The sequence below is a fragment of the Mauremys reevesii genome, linkage group 1, assembly GCF_016161935.1.
Source record: "Mauremys reevesii isolate NIE-2019 linkage group 1, ASM1616193v1, whole genome shotgun sequence".
Lineage (NCBI taxonomy): Eukaryota > Metazoa > Chordata > Testudines > Geoemydidae > Mauremys > Mauremys reevesii.
In genome coordinates this window covers 9,956,619-9,978,457 of record NC_052623.1, presented here as the reverse complement: position 1 = coordinate 9,978,457, position 21,839 = coordinate 9,956,619, and the positions used below count along the sequence as shown (strand labels likewise).

Sequence of the window (21,839 nt, the reverse complement as noted above, 5' to 3'; positions counted from 1 at the left end):
TTTCCCATACTGTAAGAACTGGGGGCCACCAAATGAAATTAATGGGCAACAGGTTTAAAACAAATAGGAAGTTCTTCTTCACACAGCTCCGCAGTCAACTTGTGGAACTCCTTGCCTGAGGAGGTTGTGAAGGCTAGGATTATAACTGAGTTTAAAAGAGAACTGGATAAATTCATGGAGGTTATGTCCATTAATGGCTATTAGCCAGGATGGGTAAGGAATGGTGTCCCTAGCGTCTGTTTTTCAGAGGGTGTAGATGGATGGCAGGAGAGAGATCACTTGATGAATACGTGTTAGGTTCACTCCCTCTGGGGCACCTGGCTTTGGCCACTGTCAGGAGACAGGATACTGGGCTGGATGGACCTTTGGTCTGATCCAGTATGACCATTCTTATGTTCTTATGTTCTTAAACCCGAAACTTTGGTTTTGCTTATCTTCCTTGAGCTCCTGGGAGTCTCTAGACTTGCACTGAGGGCAGAAAGATGTCTCACTAAATATAATGTAGTATCCTGTTCTTTTTCCTTTCAGGAAGGAAAGTTCAAAACTCCTCAGACATGCCCAGTACATTATGTCAGCTGTCAATGACACCAAATTCAACTCAGCAGTGTTTCTTCTCACCGGGACACCTGGTCAGGAAGACGTGCATCTCTGGATCTCTATCCCCTTCTGCTTCCTGTATATCATTTCGATAGTAGGAAATTCAGTCATTCTGTTTATTATAAAAACAGATCCAACCCTCCATGAGCCCATGTACATCTTCCTTTCCATGTTGGCTGTCACAGACCTTGGCTTATCGATATCCACCATGCCGACGACATTGCGGCTATTATTATTTAACTCTAGAGAGATCAGCCATGATGCCTGTTTTGCCCAGCTGTTCTTCATCCACTCGCTTTCATACATTGAATCCTCTATTCTCTTGTTGATGGCCTTTGACCGCTTTGTCGCAATCTCTAACCCACTGAGATATGCTTCCATTTTAACCCCACCGAGAATAGCCAGAATGGGACTTTTCTTTGTGCTAAGATCGGTTGCCCTAATATTCCCACTCCCCTTTCTCTTGAAACGGTTCCGATACTGTCGATCCAATGTCCTCTCCCATTCCTACTGCCTGCACCAGGAGGTCATGAAGATGGCTTGTTCCGATATCACAGTCAATAGCATCTATGGCTTGTCTATTAAACTCTTAATGGTGGGTTTGGACTCGTTGCTCATCTTTCTCTCTTATGTGATGATCCTCAAAACTGTGCTGAGTGTCGCATCCCACGCAGAGAGACTCAAGGCTCTGAACACCTGCATCTCCCATCTCTGCGCCGTCCTGCTCTTCTACATACCAGAGATCGGCTTGTCTGTGATACATAGATTTGGGAACAGCTCTTCTCACTTCCTTCAGATTCTCCTGGGCTATGTCTACCTGCTGGTCCCGCCTCTGATGAACCCAATAGTGTACAGTGTGAAAAGCAAACACCTTCGTTCAAGGATAATCAGGGTGTTTGTCAAGTGAAGGTTTTGACACTCTGTGCCTCAGGGAAACCCTCTGCACCTCCATGTTCATCCTTATAATATGATTGTGTTGTATCCAGTGCAAAGTTTGTCATGTAAAGTGTCTTCAGAAGGCTCTTGATGCACTGAGCATTGCTGTTATAGTGATGTTATTGTAATTGTTGTTACAGTAATGTTATAATAATGTTATAGGTTGTAATTTCATGTATATAGTTATGAAGATGAAAATGTATCATCATGGATTAAAGCAAGCCCAGACAACAACTCCTCAAGAGCAGAGGGGCAGTTCACACCTCATCAGGGCATGTATGGGACAAACCCAGCCCAGCCTCACAGGAACAAAGGACACTGGCCTAGGCAGCAACAAGGGATCTATTGGACTCTCGAGTGAGTCACCTCCCTTCCTTTAGTCAGTTTGGGACTGTGATGAGGTAATGCTCACCTGGCTCTGAAAGTGGGGGGGGGGGAAGCCAAGAGGGAAGAAAGAACATGATAAAAGGGAGAGACGTTTGCCAGGCTCTTCCTCTCTCTTCCACTTACATCTACAGACACCACCACCAAGCAACTGAAGCGCTGATCAGAGGGGAGAGCCTGGCTGAAGAGCAACCAGCCAGCCTGGGGTTAGAAGCCTCTAAGTTTGTAAGGACATTGAAAGTGTTAAAATCAGCTTAGAACGAGTTTTGCTTTTATTTCATCTGACCAAATCTGACTTGTTGTGTTTTGACTTATAATCACTTAAAATCTTATGAGAGGGGCTGCCTCCTCCAACCCACGTTGGTGAGGAAGGACAGTGAACTGGGGAAAGGAGACTAAGGCTGGCAGCAGTATATAGAAAGTGATTGTGTTCGTGCAGAGCCAGGGCACTGGTAGGACGTTGGCCCATAAAAAGCTGTATCGGTGGCCACTCTAACCTCCGAATTCCTGCCTATACAGTCAGTAAAGAGAAGGGATGTGAATGTTGGTTCCCATTAAACCTGTCCCGTCACTGTCCGGTCTCTGCTTAAACATCTATGGAACATGAAGAAAGCTGCAGATCTGTTCTACAATTGCAGTCCTGGCCCTTCCTGAGCACTCTGGGTGCTGTGTGACCCATGGGGACTGCACCAGCTGTGGACAGGGGCTTTTCATGGGGCACAGACCCCCACCCTTCCCCCACGCCCTGCGCCAGGTGCTTGTGACTGAGTCGTGTCAGAGATACGATTATTGCCAGAGATCCAGGAGAAGCCATTTGTGCAGCCCCCCCACCCCTATTGATGGACCCCTGCCTACAAGAACAGGGCTCCTCCCAAACCTTTATTCCCAAACCAGAACCCCTGAATCCCCAGCCAGACCACTCTTGCCCTCCCGCAACTCCAGAGCCACCCCCTGCTGTAGATCTGCCCCATTCTCCTCCAAACCAACCTGAATCAGGCTGCTCCACACCTGTCTGCAGCTTGGTGCATGCAGCTCCCCACTGGGCCTGGAGCCCAGGGGATCTGGACCATCTCACGGGAGCAGGGGGCTCAAGTCTCCCACAGGGGCCCTGGTGGGGGGATGGGGTAAAAAGACTCCAGTTGCTCTGCAGGGCCCAGGCTGAGGGGGGTTACCTGTAGCAAGGAGCACCCACTGGTCAGGGTGCCCGTTCACTGAGTGCCAGTGTTGCCTCCTGCCCAGCATGGTCCAGGACCCCCACCCTCCCAGGCCTCCGCATTCGAATAGTGGCGGGGCTGGGGCAGGCGAACAGAGTAGGGGAGCTGCAGGCACAGCACCCTCCCACCAGCGCTGCCCCAGGCCAGGCAGGGGACCAAGAGCCCAGGGAGGAGGCAGGGGTTGCACACAGCCGAAACTGGGGAGCCCAGCTGTCCACAACGTGCAGAGGCCAGAATCCCCTGACCTGGACCTGTTGAGCCCCCTCCCCCCCAACTTGCACTCACTCTGCCAAGTGGTCGGAGCTTCTGGGGGGAGGAGGTAAGGGTGGAGCAGAGCCGCAGAGCCTGAGGGCTCCTCTCCACCCCCGTCACTGGCAGGAGCTCTCAGCTGGCCGGCTGGGTGTGCGAGATGCCCCATGCCAGCCGGCCGAGAGGAGTGGGGCAGAGGGGCTGGGAGTGGAGAGGAACCAGCAGCAAGTGGAGGGCCGGGCCGGGCCAGCAGGCCAGGACTCATTTTGAGTGTGGGCCCAGAGACATGGCACCATTGGCACCATTATTAATCCAGTCCTGAGACAAACCCTGCGCATGGCGCCCTCTTTCTCGGGCTTCCCTGGGCAGCCAACCATACCTCCCACCCCAAAGGCCGGCCATAAAGGTGAGATCCTAGAATGTGTCCGGCGAGATAGGGGAGTGTTAATATCCTTATACAAGGCACTGATGAGACCTCCTCTGGCAAACTGTGTAAAAGTCTGGTCACTCCTATTCCAGAAAGATTAATTTAAACTGGAAGAGGTGCAGGGAAGGTCTCCTTGGATGGTCAGGGCAATGGAGAACCGGGCTTACATGGAGACTTAATGAGCCTGTCTGGTTTAGTCTAACACAACACAGGCTGAGCAGGGATTGCACTATAAATACACTGGGGGACGAGGGAGTAAACACCAGGGAGGGTGAAGCTAAAGGACAGTGCTGGCAAAAGAAGAAATAAGTAGAGACAGGCCAGGATTAAACTCAGTCTGGAAAGGAGAAGGAGGTTTCTGACCATCTGAGGAGGGAGGTTCTGGAACAGTCTCCTAACAGGAGCAGTGGGGGGCAAACAACCCAGCTGGTTTTAAGATGGATCTTGACAGGTTTATACACTGGATGATACGTCGGGATCACCTGACATAGCAGAGGTCTGGAGTCATTGACCCAGGAGGTCCCTTCCAGGCCTTTGTCCCCATGGGTCACATTCACCCATTTTGTGTTGTTAGAAGGCTTTCCCTCAACCCTCCCACTTCCCTGGTTCTTGTCACGCAGACAGCAAGCAGCAAAAAACCAGAAGTACGAAGTGCAGACAATGCGATGTTTATTGGTGTTGGTTTCCAAACAAGCATATTTCGAACCCTTCACACCATCCGGGCTCATCTCTGTACGCTGAGTCTGCTCCCCAGTGTTCAAATCCCAGGTCTGATGCTGCAAAGTGTTTACCCCACGTCCCCTTCCCAGCTCTGATACCGAAGAGCCTTGCCTGTGTCCCCATTCCCCATCCCCTATTCCCTGTTCCCATTCCCCCCCGTAGCAAAAATGATTCCAATTTCCCTTCTCCCACTTCCTGTTCGACCCCAGTTTAATAGTCTCAGCTATACCTTAACCAATCATTTTACTGCAAATTTAACTAACCGATCCTAACAGACTATAATATAATACTCTAACCAATTATATCCCACTACCCTAATTAACTTACACCTAGGAAATTAATTATACAGCAGAGAGAAACAATTAGAGAACTAGACAGATTAATTATAGAAAAGTGGGGGCCATAACGATAAAACAATACAGTAATGAAGGTTTCACAACCACAACCATTGAGAAGTGGTTTCTTGCCACACAGGATGCTAGCAAACTAAGTTTTCTTTATCTGTCTTAATCTCTTTTTTTTTTAAGTCTGCTGGTGATGGGCATTATTAGGACAGAATCATCTTCCTAACAGCCCAATACCCACTTATTTCAGTCTGACAGGTTTGGGATGTGAGGACATGATTGTTCACCTCCCAGCTTATGGTTGTCCCTGCTGCTTAGCCAAAGGCCTTAGCCTAAGAACCAGGCCTCGGACTATCCTAGTGAGAGAAGGCCCAGACACAGGCAGATGTGGTTTTGATTCTTTGTTTTTATAGCCCTGTAACTCGTTAAGTGATAAAAATACACCTAAGTTCTGAAAGTATAGGCAGGCAGGTCTGAATATTGGTCCTGCCATGAGGGCACGGGACTGGACTCGATGGCTTCTCGAGATCCCTTCCAGCCCTAGAATCTATGAATCTATGAATCTATATTCTAACATGGTTCACACTGGGAGCTCATGTGGAGTTGCTTGTCCACTATGACCCTGCTCTGAGCCCTGGTCGATGGATTTGTCCCTCAGCAGATTCAGGAGAAAGCATGACTCAGCCTTATCATCAGGAAAAGGAATTGTTCTTGGGTTCCTGTGTAGTGTTGTCACAGGAGTTTAATTCCCTGAGTTTCTTGTAATCTCAGCATGCTGAGCTGCCAGCTGCCTCCTCCCCAGCCAAGAGATGAAGGATGGATCGGGGTTAAAGTGCTGTCCTGGGGCTCAGAAGAACTGGCTTCAGTTCTAGGCTCTTCCACGGACTTCTTCTGTGACCTTGGGCAACTCACTTAGTCCCTCTGTGCCTCAGCAACATGTGTTTTAATACGGCTCAATGTAAAGGTTTACAGCTAGGAACAAGGGATGCAGGCCATTCTTACCAGATGGGGAACCCAATCCCGGGGAAGCAGTGACTCTGAAAAAGACCTGGGGCATCATAGTGGATAATCAGCTGAACAAGAGCTCCCAGTGTGAGGCTGCGGCCAAAAAACCTTATACAATCCAGGACGTACAATGATGGAGATCTTGAATAGGAGCAGAGAAGTTATTTCACCTCTTTATTTGAGACTCATGTGACCACTGCTGGGATATTGTGGCCAGTTCTGGAGCTAGAGTTCAAGAAGGAAGTTGAAAAATTGGAGAGGGTTCAGAGAAGAGCCATGAGAACGATCAAAGGATTAGAAATCCTGCCTTATTGTGATAGACTGAGGGATCTCAATCTATTTAGTTTAATGAAGAGAAGGTTAAGGGTGACTTGACCACAGTCTGTAAGTACCTGCATGAGGAACAATCATCTAACAATGGGCTCTTCAGTCTAGCAGAAAAAGTTATAACAGGATCCAATGCTGGGAAGCTGAAGCTAGACAAATTCAGACTCAAACTAAGGTGTAATTTTTATTTTATTTTTAACAATGAGGGTAATTACCCAATGGAACAATTTACCAAGGGCTGAGGTAGATTCTCCATCGCTGACAATTGTTAAATCAAGGCAGGAGGTTGTTCTAACAGCTCTGCTCTGGGAGTTATTGTGGGGCAGGTCTCTGGCATGTACTATGCAGGCTGTCAGACTAGGTGATCACAATGGTGCCTTCTGGCCTTCGGGTCTGCCCAGTGGTGTTAGTAGCACTGCCCTACCACATAGGGTGTGGTACTGATAAATAAGAGCCGCTTGGACGCCGCAAGAATTGTAACCAGAGCTAAGTGTCTTAGAGAAATTTCAGCTCTGTGTGCCTCATAACGACGATTTGGGGCACACGGTGGAGAACATGAACTCTTCCCATCACCCCTTGGTGATGGGGTCTGTCATCAGCACAGCCCGCTTTGATGAGGGAGTTCTGGGCCCCTCCTGCAGCTCAGCACCAAGAAGGGGAATTGGGACGTGCCCTCCGAGAGCAAAGGATCTGGAGATCGTTGCCTGGCTGAACAGAGCCCTGCTGGGCTGCCTCTCAGTCTGATCCTGACCCTCCACCCACTCCATGAGCACCGAGAGCCACTCTAGCACTGGAGATAGACCTCACACCCTGCATCCAGATTTCCATCATCAACAAGTTTGGGGACAGCTGGATCTGTGGGGGGGGGGGGTTGTTTGGGTCCAAGAAAGTTAGCAGCAGGCATTTGAAGCTGTGCTTGGGACAAGCCCCTTTCTATTAAGAATGTGCATAGCCCTGCTTACCCAGTGTGGGCATGTCTCATATCTGAGAAAAGAGGAGACCTCCTGAGCTGTGCATCAGGTACCCAATGACTGATGAACTGGAAAAAGAGGTAAAACTTGAGGTGGCAATATTTGCTGATGAGACAAAACTACGCAGTATACTTAAGTCCAAAGCAGATTACGAAGAGTTACAAAGGGATCTCACAAAACTGGGTGATGGGTCAAGAAAAGGGCAGATGAAATTCAGTATTGATAAGTGAAAAGAAATGCACATTGGAAAACATAATCCCAACTATACATAGAAAATGATGGGATTTAAATTAGTTGGTACCACTCAAAAAAGAGATCTTGGAGTCACTGTGGATAGTTCTCTGAGAACATCCACTCAATGTGTTGCAGCAGTCAAAAAAGCGAACAGAATGTTGGGAATCATTAAGAAAGGGATAAAGATTAAAGAAAATATCATGTTGCCTCTATATAAATCCAAGGTATGCCCACGTCTTGATTACTATGTACAGATGTGGTCCTCCCATCACAAAAAAAGATATATTGGAATTGGAAAAAGTTCAGAAAAGGGCTACAAAAATTATTAGGGGTATGGAATGGCTGCCATATAAGGAGAGATTAATAAAACTGAGACATTTCATCTTGAAAAAGAGATGACTAAGGGGTGATATGATGGAGGTCTACAAAACCATGAGTGGTGTGGAGGAAGTGAATAAGGAAGTGCTATTTACCCCTTCACAAGAACCACGGGTCACCAAATGAAGTTAAAGGCAGCAGGTTTAACACAAATTATACAAAGTATTTTTTCACACAACACACTCATTGCCAAGGGATGTTGTGAAGGTCAAAAGTATAGCTGGTCCAAAAAAAAATCAGATAAGTTGATGAGGAGAGGTCCTTCAATAGGTATTAGACAAGATGGTTTTGAACGCAGCTCCATTCTCCGGGTGTCTCTAAATTTTGGTTTCCAGAAGCTGGGAACAGACAACAGGGGATGGATCACTCGATAATTGCCCTGTTTTGTTCATTCCCACTGAAGTATCTGTGCTGCCCACTGTCAGAAGACAGGACACTGGGCTAGATGGACCATTATTCCAATATGGCCATTTTTATGTGCTTAAATTATTCCCCTGATGGATGGGATGCTGTAGACAAACCTTTTACAAGGCTTCCCTCTGCTACAGAGATGGCATAGACACCCTGCCAGATGTCCAGGGCAGGCTCAGTGTGGGAGGCTGATGGGAAGGCTGGAGTTGCCACTTAGGGAAGTGGTCCTGTAGCATGAGGGAAAGACGCTCATAGGTTGAGCTAGAGCTGTGCTGGAAAAGAGAGATTCCCCCAACCCCATCAAAAATGTTGACCCAAATTGAAATTTTTTGTTTTCATCCATTTTTGGGGGTGAGTTTTCATAGAAAATGGATCATTTTTCGCTGACAGCTTGGTTGCCATGATTCTGCCCAGCTGCAGCTGCCTGGATGCCCAAGAGAAATTGGAAGTTTTTCATCTGCCTCTTCCTCATAATGTAAATGAATGTTGCACTGACGGAGTCTATGGCTGCACTCTGGGTATGGAAAGGTCGAAACCTCCTCACCAGCATATGCCTGGCGTATTGTGTCCATCCACTTGTATAAACAGCCTTCAGTCTCTGCGCAGGCCTCTCCACCCTGTACAACAGAGTCTTGTGGAATCTCCCTTCCCTGGCCTGCACCCGGGCTTTGTAATGCAGGAAAGGGGGCTGTTGGGGAAAAATCTGGACCTATATTATTATTATCTTTTTTTTTATTTCAGCAAGATCACAGCTGGGACAGCATCAGCGTTACCACTTGGATGCCCCCGAGGTAGCCATGTGACTAATCAGAACCATTGAAATAGTGATGACGATCCCAGACTCCAGTAATAGAGCCTGCAGGAGAGCTGGGCTGCAGTCCAATTAGGTAGGATCACCACACATCCCCTGTGATTTGGCCTCCTGCAGTTTGCCTTGGCCGTGTTGGGGTTAAAGTTAGTGCACATTATGCTAAGCAGCTGAGGTCCCCTGATGGCCAAGTGGCCCCCAAGGGAATGTGCAGACAGGCTTCATAAAGACACCTGCCTCCCTGTCTGAACAGAGACTGCCTGCTGCCTGTGCAACCTCTGCAATGACTCCTTGTCCTTTATGGTGAAGACCTCTGGTGTCAGTGGCTTCCCTTCTAGCAGGAACTGGGTATGTTGGCAGGTTTCACTAACTTTAAAATGTGCAGTGAAGGGGAAAGTCTGCGATCTGTTTCCATTTGCAGATGTTCTGTGCAGTGGCGGAGGACTCAGCTGGGTGGTTGGGGTGACTCAATGATGGGCTGGAGGACAGACAGCACTAGGTAGCTTGGGAACCCCTCCCCTACATCTGCCCATGCTCCATGGTGGGTTGTTCAAGCTACACAGAAATGTGACTTTTAAAGCGAGCTCAGAGTGTTAGAAACTTGATGCCCTGAGTCAAGATTTCTCAAGGGGTCCCATTTCTCGAGGTTTCTTGTGTTCCGGACGTGATACTGCCAGGAGATTAGGTAGAGGAGACCCCACAGTATATCAGTGACTAGTTCCCAAATTTGGGAACTATTTGGTCATGGGAATTTAACCAGCAAATGCATTTTCAAAGGTTTTATTCTCTGGCTCGATTGTGAAGGCAGGAATTCAGAGCTGATTGCTCTGTGGTAACAGGTCCGATAGAGCATATTTCTATTTCCTGACTAGCTGATAGCTCCAGTATGTCAGCCCTGTTGATACCACTCCGAGTTACAGGATTGCCAGCATCTCTGCCCCATCTCTGGTCTCCCAGTGCCAGATGTCAGGCCTCTTAACTTTCCCTCTCATGGGGTGGAATCCCATTTTCTTCCCACCCTCAGACTGGACCCTGGGCTACAGCACACTGTGGGTCGATTGTGCTTATCCATCAGGTCCGAGTGGGTTCGTCACCTGCGGTTCTTCCCTCTGGGATTCTGTGACTAGTAGTGAGGGGAGTGACCACCCAGCCTTCTGGACCCAAAATACAGTTAATATGAATAGTAGGAATAAAAGCCTAACATGGGAGAATAAGAGGGTTTTCAAACAACAGTCTATACACATCTCTGACCCCAAATACTCCCACTCTGACAGGGACCCTGGCAGGAAGAGGGCTTTCAGACATCTCCAGCGGTGTTTGTGCCTGTCAGTCCAAAGAGCTTCTCACCAATAGCTACGCCACCTGTGGACAGACTCCGATCACTGGTGAAAAAGCTGTGTAACGTGGCTGGAGCCCAGAAATAGGTTTTTCCCAGCTTGTAGCTCTAGTGTCCCTCAGTCTCCTTGAAATGCTCACTGACAGATGGCTTTTCTTACTGGCTTTTCTAACAGCCTCCTATTACTCTGACTGGTTTCACCCAATACAGCCATAACATAAAGCTCCCAAATGTTAACCCAATATAGTTATACAGCAAACATCCCCAGAATTGGGTTTAACATACACATTCGTTATAGCAGCTCAGCTTCATGTCTGTCCCAATACCATTCCTGGGTGCTATGGATTTTATGAATAGAGGACGTAGACACTCAGAGGGGGAGAGAGAGCAAGAGAGAGAGAGAGAGAAGACTTTCATGTGTGAAATGAAGTTCCATTCCATGAATACTCATGCATTTGACCTTCAAGTATCAGAGGGGTGGCCATGTTAGTTTGGTTCTGTAAAAAACAAAAAGAATCCTGTTAGTCTATAAGGTGCCACAGGACTCTTTGTTGCATTTGACCTTGAAATTCACTTTCTGCAAACCCTCAGTGTGCCTGAATGCCAGGTGCTGAGGTTACTATGTACTAGAGAGTGAGAGCTCGGGGAATGGATATTTTCTATACTGACCCCAATGCCTGTTACCACTCCGGATACAGGCTACAGACTGACAGAACAGAACCGGAGGAGAACCAGTCAGCTATTAACCCAGGGACAGAGGAGCTACTAAAATTTTGTTTGCTGACAAGTGACTGAATGAGGGCTGAGACCCTGAGATGTTTTCAGGTTGTGATGAAATCCAAAAGAGATACGCTACATTTTAAGTCCCACTGTAACCTGAGAAATCATCTCTGAAAGAAGACCAGAGGGAAAAGAATGGGTTGACATGTGTGTACCAAAGAACAGATGTGTAAATGTTATGCCAAAACTTTTAATTGTAATACAGCTATTACAAACCAAACTTTCATGACATGATTTTATGTTGAAAGTCAGCAGCAGAGTTGTTGAAATCTCTACAGGAAGGAGCAGTGGTAACTTTACTGCTTAATGGCTTTTGCGTTTGAAAGTATATCAGATTTCACATACTGTTTGCAAAGGGTTTATGCTATGAAATCATTTTCAGTGAATAGTTGTATGATACTATCTCTTAGTAAAAGATCAGAGGCTGTTTCTAACACTTACATTTTGGATTGTGCATCCAATCACTCTTGAAGACTTGTGCAAGTGTTTCCAAAAGTTCCTGACAAAACAGAACCGCTGGTCTCTGTTTCAGCAAAGATATAGGAAAGGAGTGTGTAGTAGTGATTGTGTTAACTTACACCCATCACCTCTTACAGGAGCATTGCTCAAATAATTTGCACACTCAACTGGATATTAATGCAAATGTAGCTTTTGCACTATTTATCCATTTGTGATGCCATCCCCTCCTCCGCCCAGTTGAAGTAACTCTCTGGGTTAGCTTGTAACTTGCCAAACATCTACAAATACCTGCATGGGGAGATGATGCAGGTCCTGTGAGGATGAATCCTGTAGGATGATCAGACTCGCTGGATTCAGTCTACTTTGTCCAGGGAAACACTTCAGCTTCCCTTGGAGGGATTCTTGGAGAGTCAGAGTGTATCACCTGTAGCATCTGATAAGGGAAAGTTAACAGAGCCTGTTATAAGAACTATAAGAACTGGTGGCCACCAAATGAAATTAATGGGCAACAGGTTTAAAACAAATAGGAAGTTCTTCTTCACACAGCTCCGCAGTCAACTTGTGGAACTCCTTGCCTGAGGAGGTTGTGAAGGCTAGGATTATAACTGAGTTTAAAAGAGAACTGGATAAATTCATGGAGGTTATGTCCATTAATGGTAAGGAATGGTGTCTCCGATGACTCCTTGTCCTTTAGAGTGAAGCCTTCTCATGTCAGCGGCTCCACGTCTAGCAGGAATTGGGTACGTTGGCAGGTTTCACCATCTCTAAAATGCAAAGTGAAGGGGAAAGGCTGAAAGCTGTTTCCATTTGCAGATGTTCTGTGCAGCGGCAGAGGACTCAGCTGGGCCGTCGGTGTGACTCAGTGATGGGGCTGGAGGGCAGGCAGCGCTAGGTAGCTTGGGAACCCCTCCCCTACATCTGCCTGGGCCCCACAGTGCGGTATTAAAGCTTTACGGAAAACTGACTTTCAAAGAGAGCTTGGAGTTATAAATCCCCAATGCCCCGAGTCAGGATTTATCAGGGGGTACCATTTCTAGAAGCGCAGAGTGCTATGGGTCCAATCCTGCCAGGGGCTGAGTGAGAGGAGACCCCACAGAATATCAGTGACTAGTTCACAAATTGCCTCAGGTTTATTTAATACTGGAAATTTAATCAGCAAATGCATTTTCAGCTATTTTATTCTCTGGCTTGATTGTGAACACAGGAATTCAGAGCTGCCGTGGTCTGTAGTAATGGGTCTGATAGGGCGTATGTTAATTTCCTGACTGGCTGAGGGGTCCTCCGCAGAGCTACAGTGCTGCCGGGATCTCTGCCCCCTCTCTGGTCTCCGAGTGACACATGTCAGACATAAGACCCTGCCTCTCATGGGGTGGAATCCCACGACCCTCCCACATCAGACTGGGCCCTGGGCTACTGCACACTGTGGGTCGATTGTGCTTGCCCAGCAGTTCGCAGTGGGTTTGGCACCTGAGGTTCTTTCCCTCTGGGATTCTGTGAGTAGTGGTGAGACGAGTGACCAGTCAGCCTCCTTGAACCAAAATACTGTTTAATCTGAACAGTAGAAATAATGTGTAATTTAATCTTAGAGAATAAGAGGGTTTTCAAAGAAGAGTCTGTACATGTCTCTGACCTCCAAACCCTCCCACTCTGACGAGGACCCAGGTAGTTCGAGGGCCTTCAGACTTCCCCGGTGCTGTCTGTGCCTGTCAGTCTGAAGAGCTTCCCATCCACAGCTTTTCCACTTCTGGAAAGCCTCTGAGGGCTGCCAAAACAAGCTGTGTGATGTGGCTGGATCCCAGAAATAGGCTTTTCCCAACTTGTAGCTCCAGTGTTGTCTCTCCACCTCCCTGAAGTGCTGACTGAGCGATGGCTTTATTGAGCTGTTGCTTCCCTTCTTGCTTGTTTTCCAGCATCTTGCTACTAAACTAAGATGAGCCATGAAGGTTTCACCCAATACAGCCATAACATAAACATCCCAATAGTTAACCAATGTAGCTCTACAGCAAACATCCCAAGAACTGGGTTGAACATTATGGCAGCTCAGCTCCATGTCTGTCCCAATGCCATTCCCGGGGGCTAAGTATTTTATAAAAACTGTAGCTAGACTGTCAGAGAGAGAGAGAGAGAGAGATTTCAACAGATTACTTTCCTGTGTGATATGAAGTTCCATTTCCATGAATACTCATGCATATGACTTTGAAATCCGCTTTCTGCAAATCCACATCGTAGCTGAATAACAAGTGCTGGAGTTACTATGTAGTAGAGAGTGAGAGCTCAGGGAATGAATATTTTCTATACTGATCCCAATGGCTGTTACCACTCTGGATACAGGCTACAGACTGACAGAACAGAACCTGAGGAGAACCAGTCAGCTATTAACCCAGGGAAAGAGGATCTACTAGACTTTGGTTTGCTGACAAGTGACTGAATGAGGGGTGAGACGCTGGGATCTTTTCAGGTTCTGAAGAAATCCCGCTGAGAGATGCCACATTGTAAGTTCCACTGTAACCTGAGAAATCATCTCTGAAAGCAGATCAGAGGGGAAAGGATGGGTTGACATGTGTGTACCAAAGTACAGATATGTAAATGTTATGCCGAACCGTTTCATTGTAATACAAATATTATGAACCAAACTTTCATGACATGCCCGTATGTTGAAAGCCAGTAGCAGAGTTGTTGGCATCTCTACAGGCAGAAGCAGTGGTAACTTTACTGCTTAATGGCTTTTGCTTTGGAAATATCTCAGAAGCACTCCACATACTGTTGGCAAAGGGTTTATGCTATGAAATCATTTTCAGTGAATAGTTGTATGATACTGTCTCTTAGTAACAGACAAGAAGCAGTTTCTAACGCTTACATTCCTGGTCATGCTTTCAATCACTCTTGAAGACTTGTGCAAGTTTTTGCAAAAATTCCTGGGAGAACAGAACCGTTGGTGCAGGGCCGTCCTTAGGATATATGGGGCTCTATGCAGTATTGTTAACTGGTACCCCTATGCCCAACAGCAGCCCAGGCTCATGTTCATTTTAGATAAGGTGGGTCTTTTGAAGGATTTATTGAAAAAACTGTATGTCTGAAGATTCAAGCATTTAAGGCTAAAGATGAATCCTCAGACTGTGCATCTAAAAATCTATGCAAGGATTTTTGAGAGATCTGATTATATAATCTTCAAGAACACACTAATGAAATATTTTTAACGCAAATTTTAAACTAAGGTCCTGTAGACTAATATGTTCTGAGTAAATACTACAGTAACGCACTACTGGTTTTGTCAGTAAACTCAGAACCAGACAGTCTATGGCAAATGCCTGTTAAATGGCTTCATTACCCCTTGAAGGGCTCTTTAACTGTTTCAGTGTTGTGCTAGTAGGTCTGGCAGGCTGGAGGCTTTTTTTCTTTTAGGTACTAGATCCTGTCCAGAGGAAGACTCACCAGGCTGCAGCTGTGGTGGGAGTCTGCAGGAAGGGTCAGAACAGGGATAGGAAGAGGCAGTAATGTGGACACTAAGACCCAGATGTGCCCCAAATTTTCCAGTGCTGCTTATGCTTAAAAACAGCCCTGCTCTGCTGTGTGTTTCAGCAAAGAGTCGAGCTGAGGTATAGGAAAGGGGAGTGTAATAGTGGTTGAATGTAACTTGGGCCCATCACCTCTTACAGGAGCATTGCTCAAGTAAATTGCACACTCAACTGGATATTAGTACAAACACTAGATTTGCACTATTCACCCATTTGTGATGCCGTCCCCTACCCTGGCCAGCTGAAGTAACTCTCTATGTTACCTTGTAACTTGCCAAATATCGACAAAGACTTGCATGGGGAGAGGATGCAGGTCCTGGGAGGGTGAAGAGACACCTATAGGATGAGCAAACTCTCTGGAGTCAGTCTACTTTGACCAGGGAAACACTTACGCTTCTCTTGGAGGGATTCTTGGGGGTCAGAGTGTATCACTGGGAGCATCTGGTAAGGGAAAGTAAATAGAGCCCAGTTCTGATTGAATTTACACATGTAGAGCTGTAGTGATGCCGTTAAAGTCAATACTATTCAATTAAGAAAATGGCAATAAGAATTTATCTCATGTACTGCAAGGCAGTGTAGAAAATTATGTATATATATAAATATATAGCTTCACTCCAGGACACACAGGTACAGAACCATTTTCACCATGAACTGGCCATGTGTTTAGACTCATTTCATGATACAATGCGCCACACTCAGAATTGGAGGGCCAGAAAGGGTGTCTGTGGGAAGGTCATAATTGCAAAATCACACAGTGTTCAAGTAGGCTGCAGAACTCCCGGCCACAAGATATCAAGGGTGCCAAGAGTTTAGTAGGATTCAAAGAGGGACGGGATGTTTATATGGGCAACCAGAAAATCCAATTATAGTAGTGAGGATTGTTTTAAAAAGTCTTGGAAGGGCTCTAAACCTTCCTGATTTACACCATTACATATGTCTAACTAGTGGCTGTCATGGAGATGTTTTCCCTGGGAGCAGTTTATCTCACAGCTGTCTATTTCAGGGCTTCTTCCAACCCTCTTCTGCAGCATCTGGAACTGGTCACTGGATACTGGGCTAGATGGACTGTAGGTCTGATCCAGTCTGGCAGTGCCTATCTTCCTGTTGTTGGTGTAAATCCAAGACTATGTTTCGGCTGATTTTCCTTCAGCTCCTGGGAGTCTCTAGACGTGCACCGAAAGCAGAAATGTATCTTTTTAAATATCATTTAGTCTCCTGTTTTTTTCCCTTTCAGGAAGGAAAGTTCAAAACTCCTCAGACCTGCCCAGTACATTATGTCATCTGTCAATGACACCAAATTCAACTCTTCAGTGTTCCTGCTCACTGGGATACCTGGAAAGGAAGACGTACATCGCTGGATCTCTATCCCCTTCTGCTTAATGTATGTTATTTCAATATTAGGAAATTCAGTCATTCTATTTATTATAAAAACAGATCGAACCCTTCATGAGCCCATGTACATTTTTCTTTCCATGTTGGCTGTCACAGACCTTGGCATATCAATATCAACCATGCCGACGACACTGGGCATATTCTTGTTTAACTCTAGGGAGATCAGCCTCGATGCCTGTTTTGCCCAGCTGTTCTTCATCCACTTGCTTCAAGTAATGGAATCCTCCTTCCTCTTGTTGATGGCCTTTGACCGCTTCATCGCAATCTGTAACCCACTGAGATATGCTTCCATCTTAACTCCACCGAGGTTAGCCAAAATGGGACTGCTGTGTGTGCTAAGAGGGGTGGTCGTAGTATTACCACTTCCTTTTCTGCTGAAGCGGTTCCAATACTGTCGAGCTAATGTTCTCTCCCATTCCTTCTGCGTACATCAGGAAGTCATGAAGCTGGCTTGTTCAGATATCACAGTCAATAGAATCTATGGCTTGTCTAGTAATCTCTTAACGGTGGGGTTGGATTCATTGCTCATCTTTCTCTCTTATGTGATGATCCTCAAAACTGTGCTGAGTGTCACATCCCACGCGGAGAGCCTCAGGGCCCTGAATACCTGCGTCTCCCACTTGTTCGCCGTACTGCTCTTCTACATACCAGAGATTGGCTTGTCTGTGATACATAGATTTGGGAATAGCTCTTCTCACTTGCTTCAGATTCTCCTGGGCTACGTCTACCTGCTGGCCCCACCCCTGATGAACCCAATCGTGTACAGCGTGAAAAACAAACACCTTCGTGCGAGGATAATCAGGATGTTCATCAAGTGAAGGGTCAATTCATCGCCTGGCTCCAGTGCTGGTGACATGGGTCACCTATTGCATCCTGGACACTTAAATCCAAGACAACATGAGCTACTGATCTCCACTCTGTAGAGAGAGGGTCAGATGGGGTCTAAGGCCTGGAACAATGGGAGTGGGGCTGCCCCCAAACACTGGTGAGGGAGGACAGTGCATGGGGAAAGGAGACCAAGGCAGGCAGCACCATTTATAAATTGACTGTGTTCATGGAGAGCCGGGAGACCAGTGGGATGTTGGCTAATAAAGGGCCATACTGGTGGCTGATCCAAACTCTGAATTCCTGTTGATGCTGTCAATAAAGAGAAGGGATGTGGATGTTGTTTCCCATTAAACCTGCCTGGGCACTGTCCTGTCTCTGGTTAAATATCCACGGGCCATGAAAAAAAGCTGCAGAGCTGTTGTGGAGTCACAGTTCTGGTATTTCCTGAGCGCTCTGGATGCTGCGTGATCCACGTGGGCTGCAGCTGCTATGGACAGGGGCTATTCAAGGGGCACGAACACCCACCCTTCCCCTACGCCCTCAGCCAGGGGCTTGTGACTGAGTCCCAGGAGGAGCCATTCACGCAGCCCCCACTCCCCATTGATGAATCTGCACCCGTGCACCTGCTGAACCCACTTTCCACAGCGGCAGGGCAGAGCTGCGTGTGTGAGGGAGGATCTAACACACAGGAGTCCTGGCAAGAGACTCAGGCTCAGATTCCCTCCTCCTCCCCTCGGTTTATTCTGCCCCAGGAATGTCAAGGAGTGGAAACAGTCCTCATCTCCCCAAAAGAGGCACAGCTCTCTCCGATCCCAGCCCAGCCCACTGATTGTAGGTTAACCCCTTTCAAAAGGTAAAAGCAGGACACATGCAAGAGACCCATCCCATCTGTGACCCAACCCTTCTACTCTTCTTCCCCCTTGAGGCCCAACCCCCTGCTCCTCCAAGGCCCCTTCCTGTGCCCCACCTCTTCCTCCAAGACCCCACCACTTGCTCCTCCTCATTACCTGAGGCTCCAACCACTGTCCAGGCCAGAAGCCACAGCCGGGCTATGATAAAAGCTTCCCAGGGAGCTAGAACCACTGTGAGGTGCCCCAGATACTCCACAGGGGATGGGTGGCCCAGTTATTTCTTCACCTGTCACTAGCTTGCCTACCCCATTCAGTAAGGGTCCCATATTTTCCCTGACCTTTTTGCTAACATACCTGTAAAAACCCTTCTTGTTACCTTTCACATCCCTTGCTAGCTGCAACTCCAATGATGCCTTGGCCTTCCTGATTACACCTCTGCATTATCTAGCAATATTTTTATACTCGTCCCTAGCCATCTGTCCAAATTTCCACTTCTTGTAAGCTTCCTTTTTGAGTTTAAGCTCACTGAAGATTTCACTGTTAAGCAGAACTAGTTGCCTGCCATATTTGCTATTCTTTCTGCACTTCACAGTGGTTTGTTCCTGCACCGTCAATAAGGCTTCTTTAAAATACAGTCAGCCCTCCTGGATTCCTTGCCCCCTCATATTAGCTTCCCTGGGGATCCTGCCCATCATTTCCCTAAGGGAGTCAAAGTCTGCTTTTCTGAAGTCCAGGATCCGTATTTTGCTACTCTCCTTTCTTCCTTTTGTCAGGATACTGAACTCATCCATATTATGGTCACTGCTGCCTAGGTTGCCACCCACTTCTACTTCCTCTACCAATGCTTCCCTGTTTGTAAGCAGCAGATCGAGGGGAGAACAGCCCCTGGTTGGTTCCTCTGTCACTTGTACCAGGAAGTTGTCCCCAGCACTCTCCAAAAACTTCCTGGATTGTCTGTGCATTGCTGCATTGCTCTCTCAGAAAATGTCAAGGTGATTGAAGTTTGGGCAGAGGGCAGGGCCTCAGGGGAAAAGGTGGAGCAGGGGATCCAACAAGCCTAAACCAGTGCAGACCTCAGCAAGGAGGTCGGGGAGGGGGAGCGGAGGACTTGTGAGTAAAGGAGGAAGTGGGGCTGGAGAGTATAGAGCTAACCTTCAAATACAAAATGCAGATAGCACAACAATAACCAGCAAATCATAACTTTTTCATCAAAATCTTACATGTCACATGTTGTACAAGATTTGTATCAAATATATAACAGTGATTCCAAAGTGATCTCTAGATATATGGTCATATTTTGATCAGAGAACATCACAGAAGCTCTTACCATGGCCCAGCTCTGGCGTGGCCAGGAGGCAGAGCCCCAGGGGAAGTGGAAAGTCTGAAGCAATGCAGGCACCAGCAACAAGAATTATAGAGTATTCATGAGTAAAGGAGACTGGTCACGTTGGAGGGTAGGAGACCTTGTGCTTTGGAGAAGACTGAATAAATGCAACCCCGCAAAGGGGAATCTTGTTTTAAGTATCCCAGGCTGAGATTAATTCAATGCAAGGACTTTATAAGGAAGGTAAGGGTGATGCAAGGTTACTTCAGTACCCAAATGGGAACTCTGGGGTGGTCCCTATCTGCATGGATTTGGCCAGAATGGGCTGTGCTCCTGGAAGCTGTTACCAACGGGCAGAGGTCACCCCAGCCCCTGAGGCAGGGGGAGAACAGGCCAGCAAATCAAACCACTGTAACTGGCTCCTTGCCATCCCCGCTGTCTGCAGGTTGGTCCTGTTCTCTGGGCACTGCACTGAGACTCAATAGATCTGGGTTTGATTTCCTTGCTAAGTGCCTGTGGGCAAGCCATGGGCTGTCTCTGAGCCTCTGCACAGGTGGGTAGTAGCACTGCCCTGCCTCACAGCAGTGGCGGGAGGATGAATACATTCAAGGTGCTCAGATACTCTGAGACCCCAAGATCAGGACGAATCAGTGTCCCAAAGAACAACAACTTTGACATTTGTCTATAAATGGCCTCTTACCACAGCCTCCTGTGACAGCTGCTTCTGGGAAGCCCCGTGACTCCAGCACCTTGGTGTCTGTGGCAAATGTGGGGGTGCTCGGGGGTGACAGTGAGGGGTAGGTAGTGGATTTCTGAGGGGAGTGTTGGAGTGTCATGGGGTCAACGGGAGTTTCAGCACAATCACCGGAGCGGCGTTTGCAAACCATAGAGGCTGAATTGGTCTAACCGACAAGCAATGGAGCAATGGCCATGGGAGACTCATCTTAGACAATCTGGCTGGGAGAAAGCAGTTTTAATGCAAAAGTCAACTCCACAGCTTGGCCCTGAAACAAGGACACTGCTGAGCACTTTGGTTTCCAAAGTTTCATAGGTGGGATGTTGTTCCCAGCTCGAAAAGTGGGAGTATTGCGAGATTCCTCCCCAGGACATAAAAGGACCTAGTATAAAGTGACCATATATCCCAATGTTACTGTGACAATCCCAATTCTTCTTGCCTGTCAGCATTCAGAGGAGCAACTTGTTCAAGTTTCATCCAAGATAATGATCCACTCAAGACCGTGGTTCTCAGTGGTGGCAGATGACATAACAAGGAGCAATGGTCTCAGGTACAAAAATGAAGACGCTAGACAGTGCTGATGGCTCATCAACAAAGATAATTGACCATGGAAGAGCTTCGCCTTCCAGTGAACGTTTCAGTGAGCCTCTGAGTAATGGCTGCTGTGACTCAGCAGGGCATGCATGGGCATGTGATCAGACCACATGACACTGAACTCCATTTTGGTACCTGTATTTCGCCACAAACTGGTCTGGGTACTTAGCTTAGAACAAAGGGTTCTTGCCATATGGAAAAACTTTATAAAGTGTTGAGTGACATCATCTGTTGACCTACCTCTCCACACAGCAGAACTCCTGGAAACACCTGAGGAACAAAGACTGAACAGAGGGAAGTGCTGGCCCCAGGCTATAGGGATTTATAGCCTGCGTATGGAAACTTGGTGGACCGCTTGTATCATCAGTCAGGGAGATAAATTGCTAATTCATATCCAATCTAACTAGTTTATTAGGCTTCATTTGAAGATTTGTTTATTTGCTAGTTAACCTGATTTGATGTTTGCTGTCACCTATAATCATGCACCATCTATCTTTCTGTATTTAATACACTTGTTTTATATTCTATCATAATCAGTGTGTTTTGTGTGAAGTGTCTGGGAAAATCACAGCTCTGTAAACAAAGGCTGTTGCATATATTTCGCACTTCTATGGTAATGCTACCTATATTCATGAGTTTGCATTAATGCCTGTGCAGCAGAAGATGGCATAATTCTAGGTTTACATTTCAGCAAGGGTGAAAGGCTGGGAGATGGGAAATTCAAAGCAGAACTTAAAGAGTTACAAAGGCATCTCACAAAACTCAGTGACTGGGTGAATGACAGACGAATTTCGGTGTTGATAAATGCAAAGTAATGCACACTGGAAAACTTAATCCCCACTTTACATACAAAAGGATGTTTCCATATTAGTTGTTACCACTCAGGAAAAAGAACTTGGAGTCACTGTGGATGGTCTCTGAAAACATCTGCTCAATGTGCAGCAGCAGTCCAAGAAAGCTAAGAGAATATTGAGAACCATAGTCGGAGGACAGGCCAGGACAGGCTAAGACTCCAGTGG

General features: G+C 46.9%; 2 protein-coding genes across 2 annotated transcripts; both read left to right on the top strand.

The window, feature by feature from the left end:
* Positions 1 to 568: 568 nt before the first annotated feature.
* Positions 569 to 1,504, top strand: LOC120395390 (olfactory receptor 51G2-like). Its single transcript, XM_039519755.1, has one exon. The coding sequence runs from the start codon at positions 569 to 571 to the stop codon at positions 1,502 to 1,504; it is 936 nt and encodes a 311-aa protein (XP_039375689.1).
* Positions 1,505 to 16,369: 14,865 nt separating this feature from the next.
* LOC120395395 (olfactory receptor 51G2-like) lies at positions 16,370 to 17,305 on the top strand. The gene has a single exon (XM_039519759.1). It carries the CDS (start codon positions 16,370 to 16,372, stop codon positions 17,303 to 17,305), a length of 936 nt encoding a protein of 311 aa, XP_039375693.1.
* The last annotated feature ends 4,534 nt before the right edge of the window (positions 17,306 to 21,839 follow it).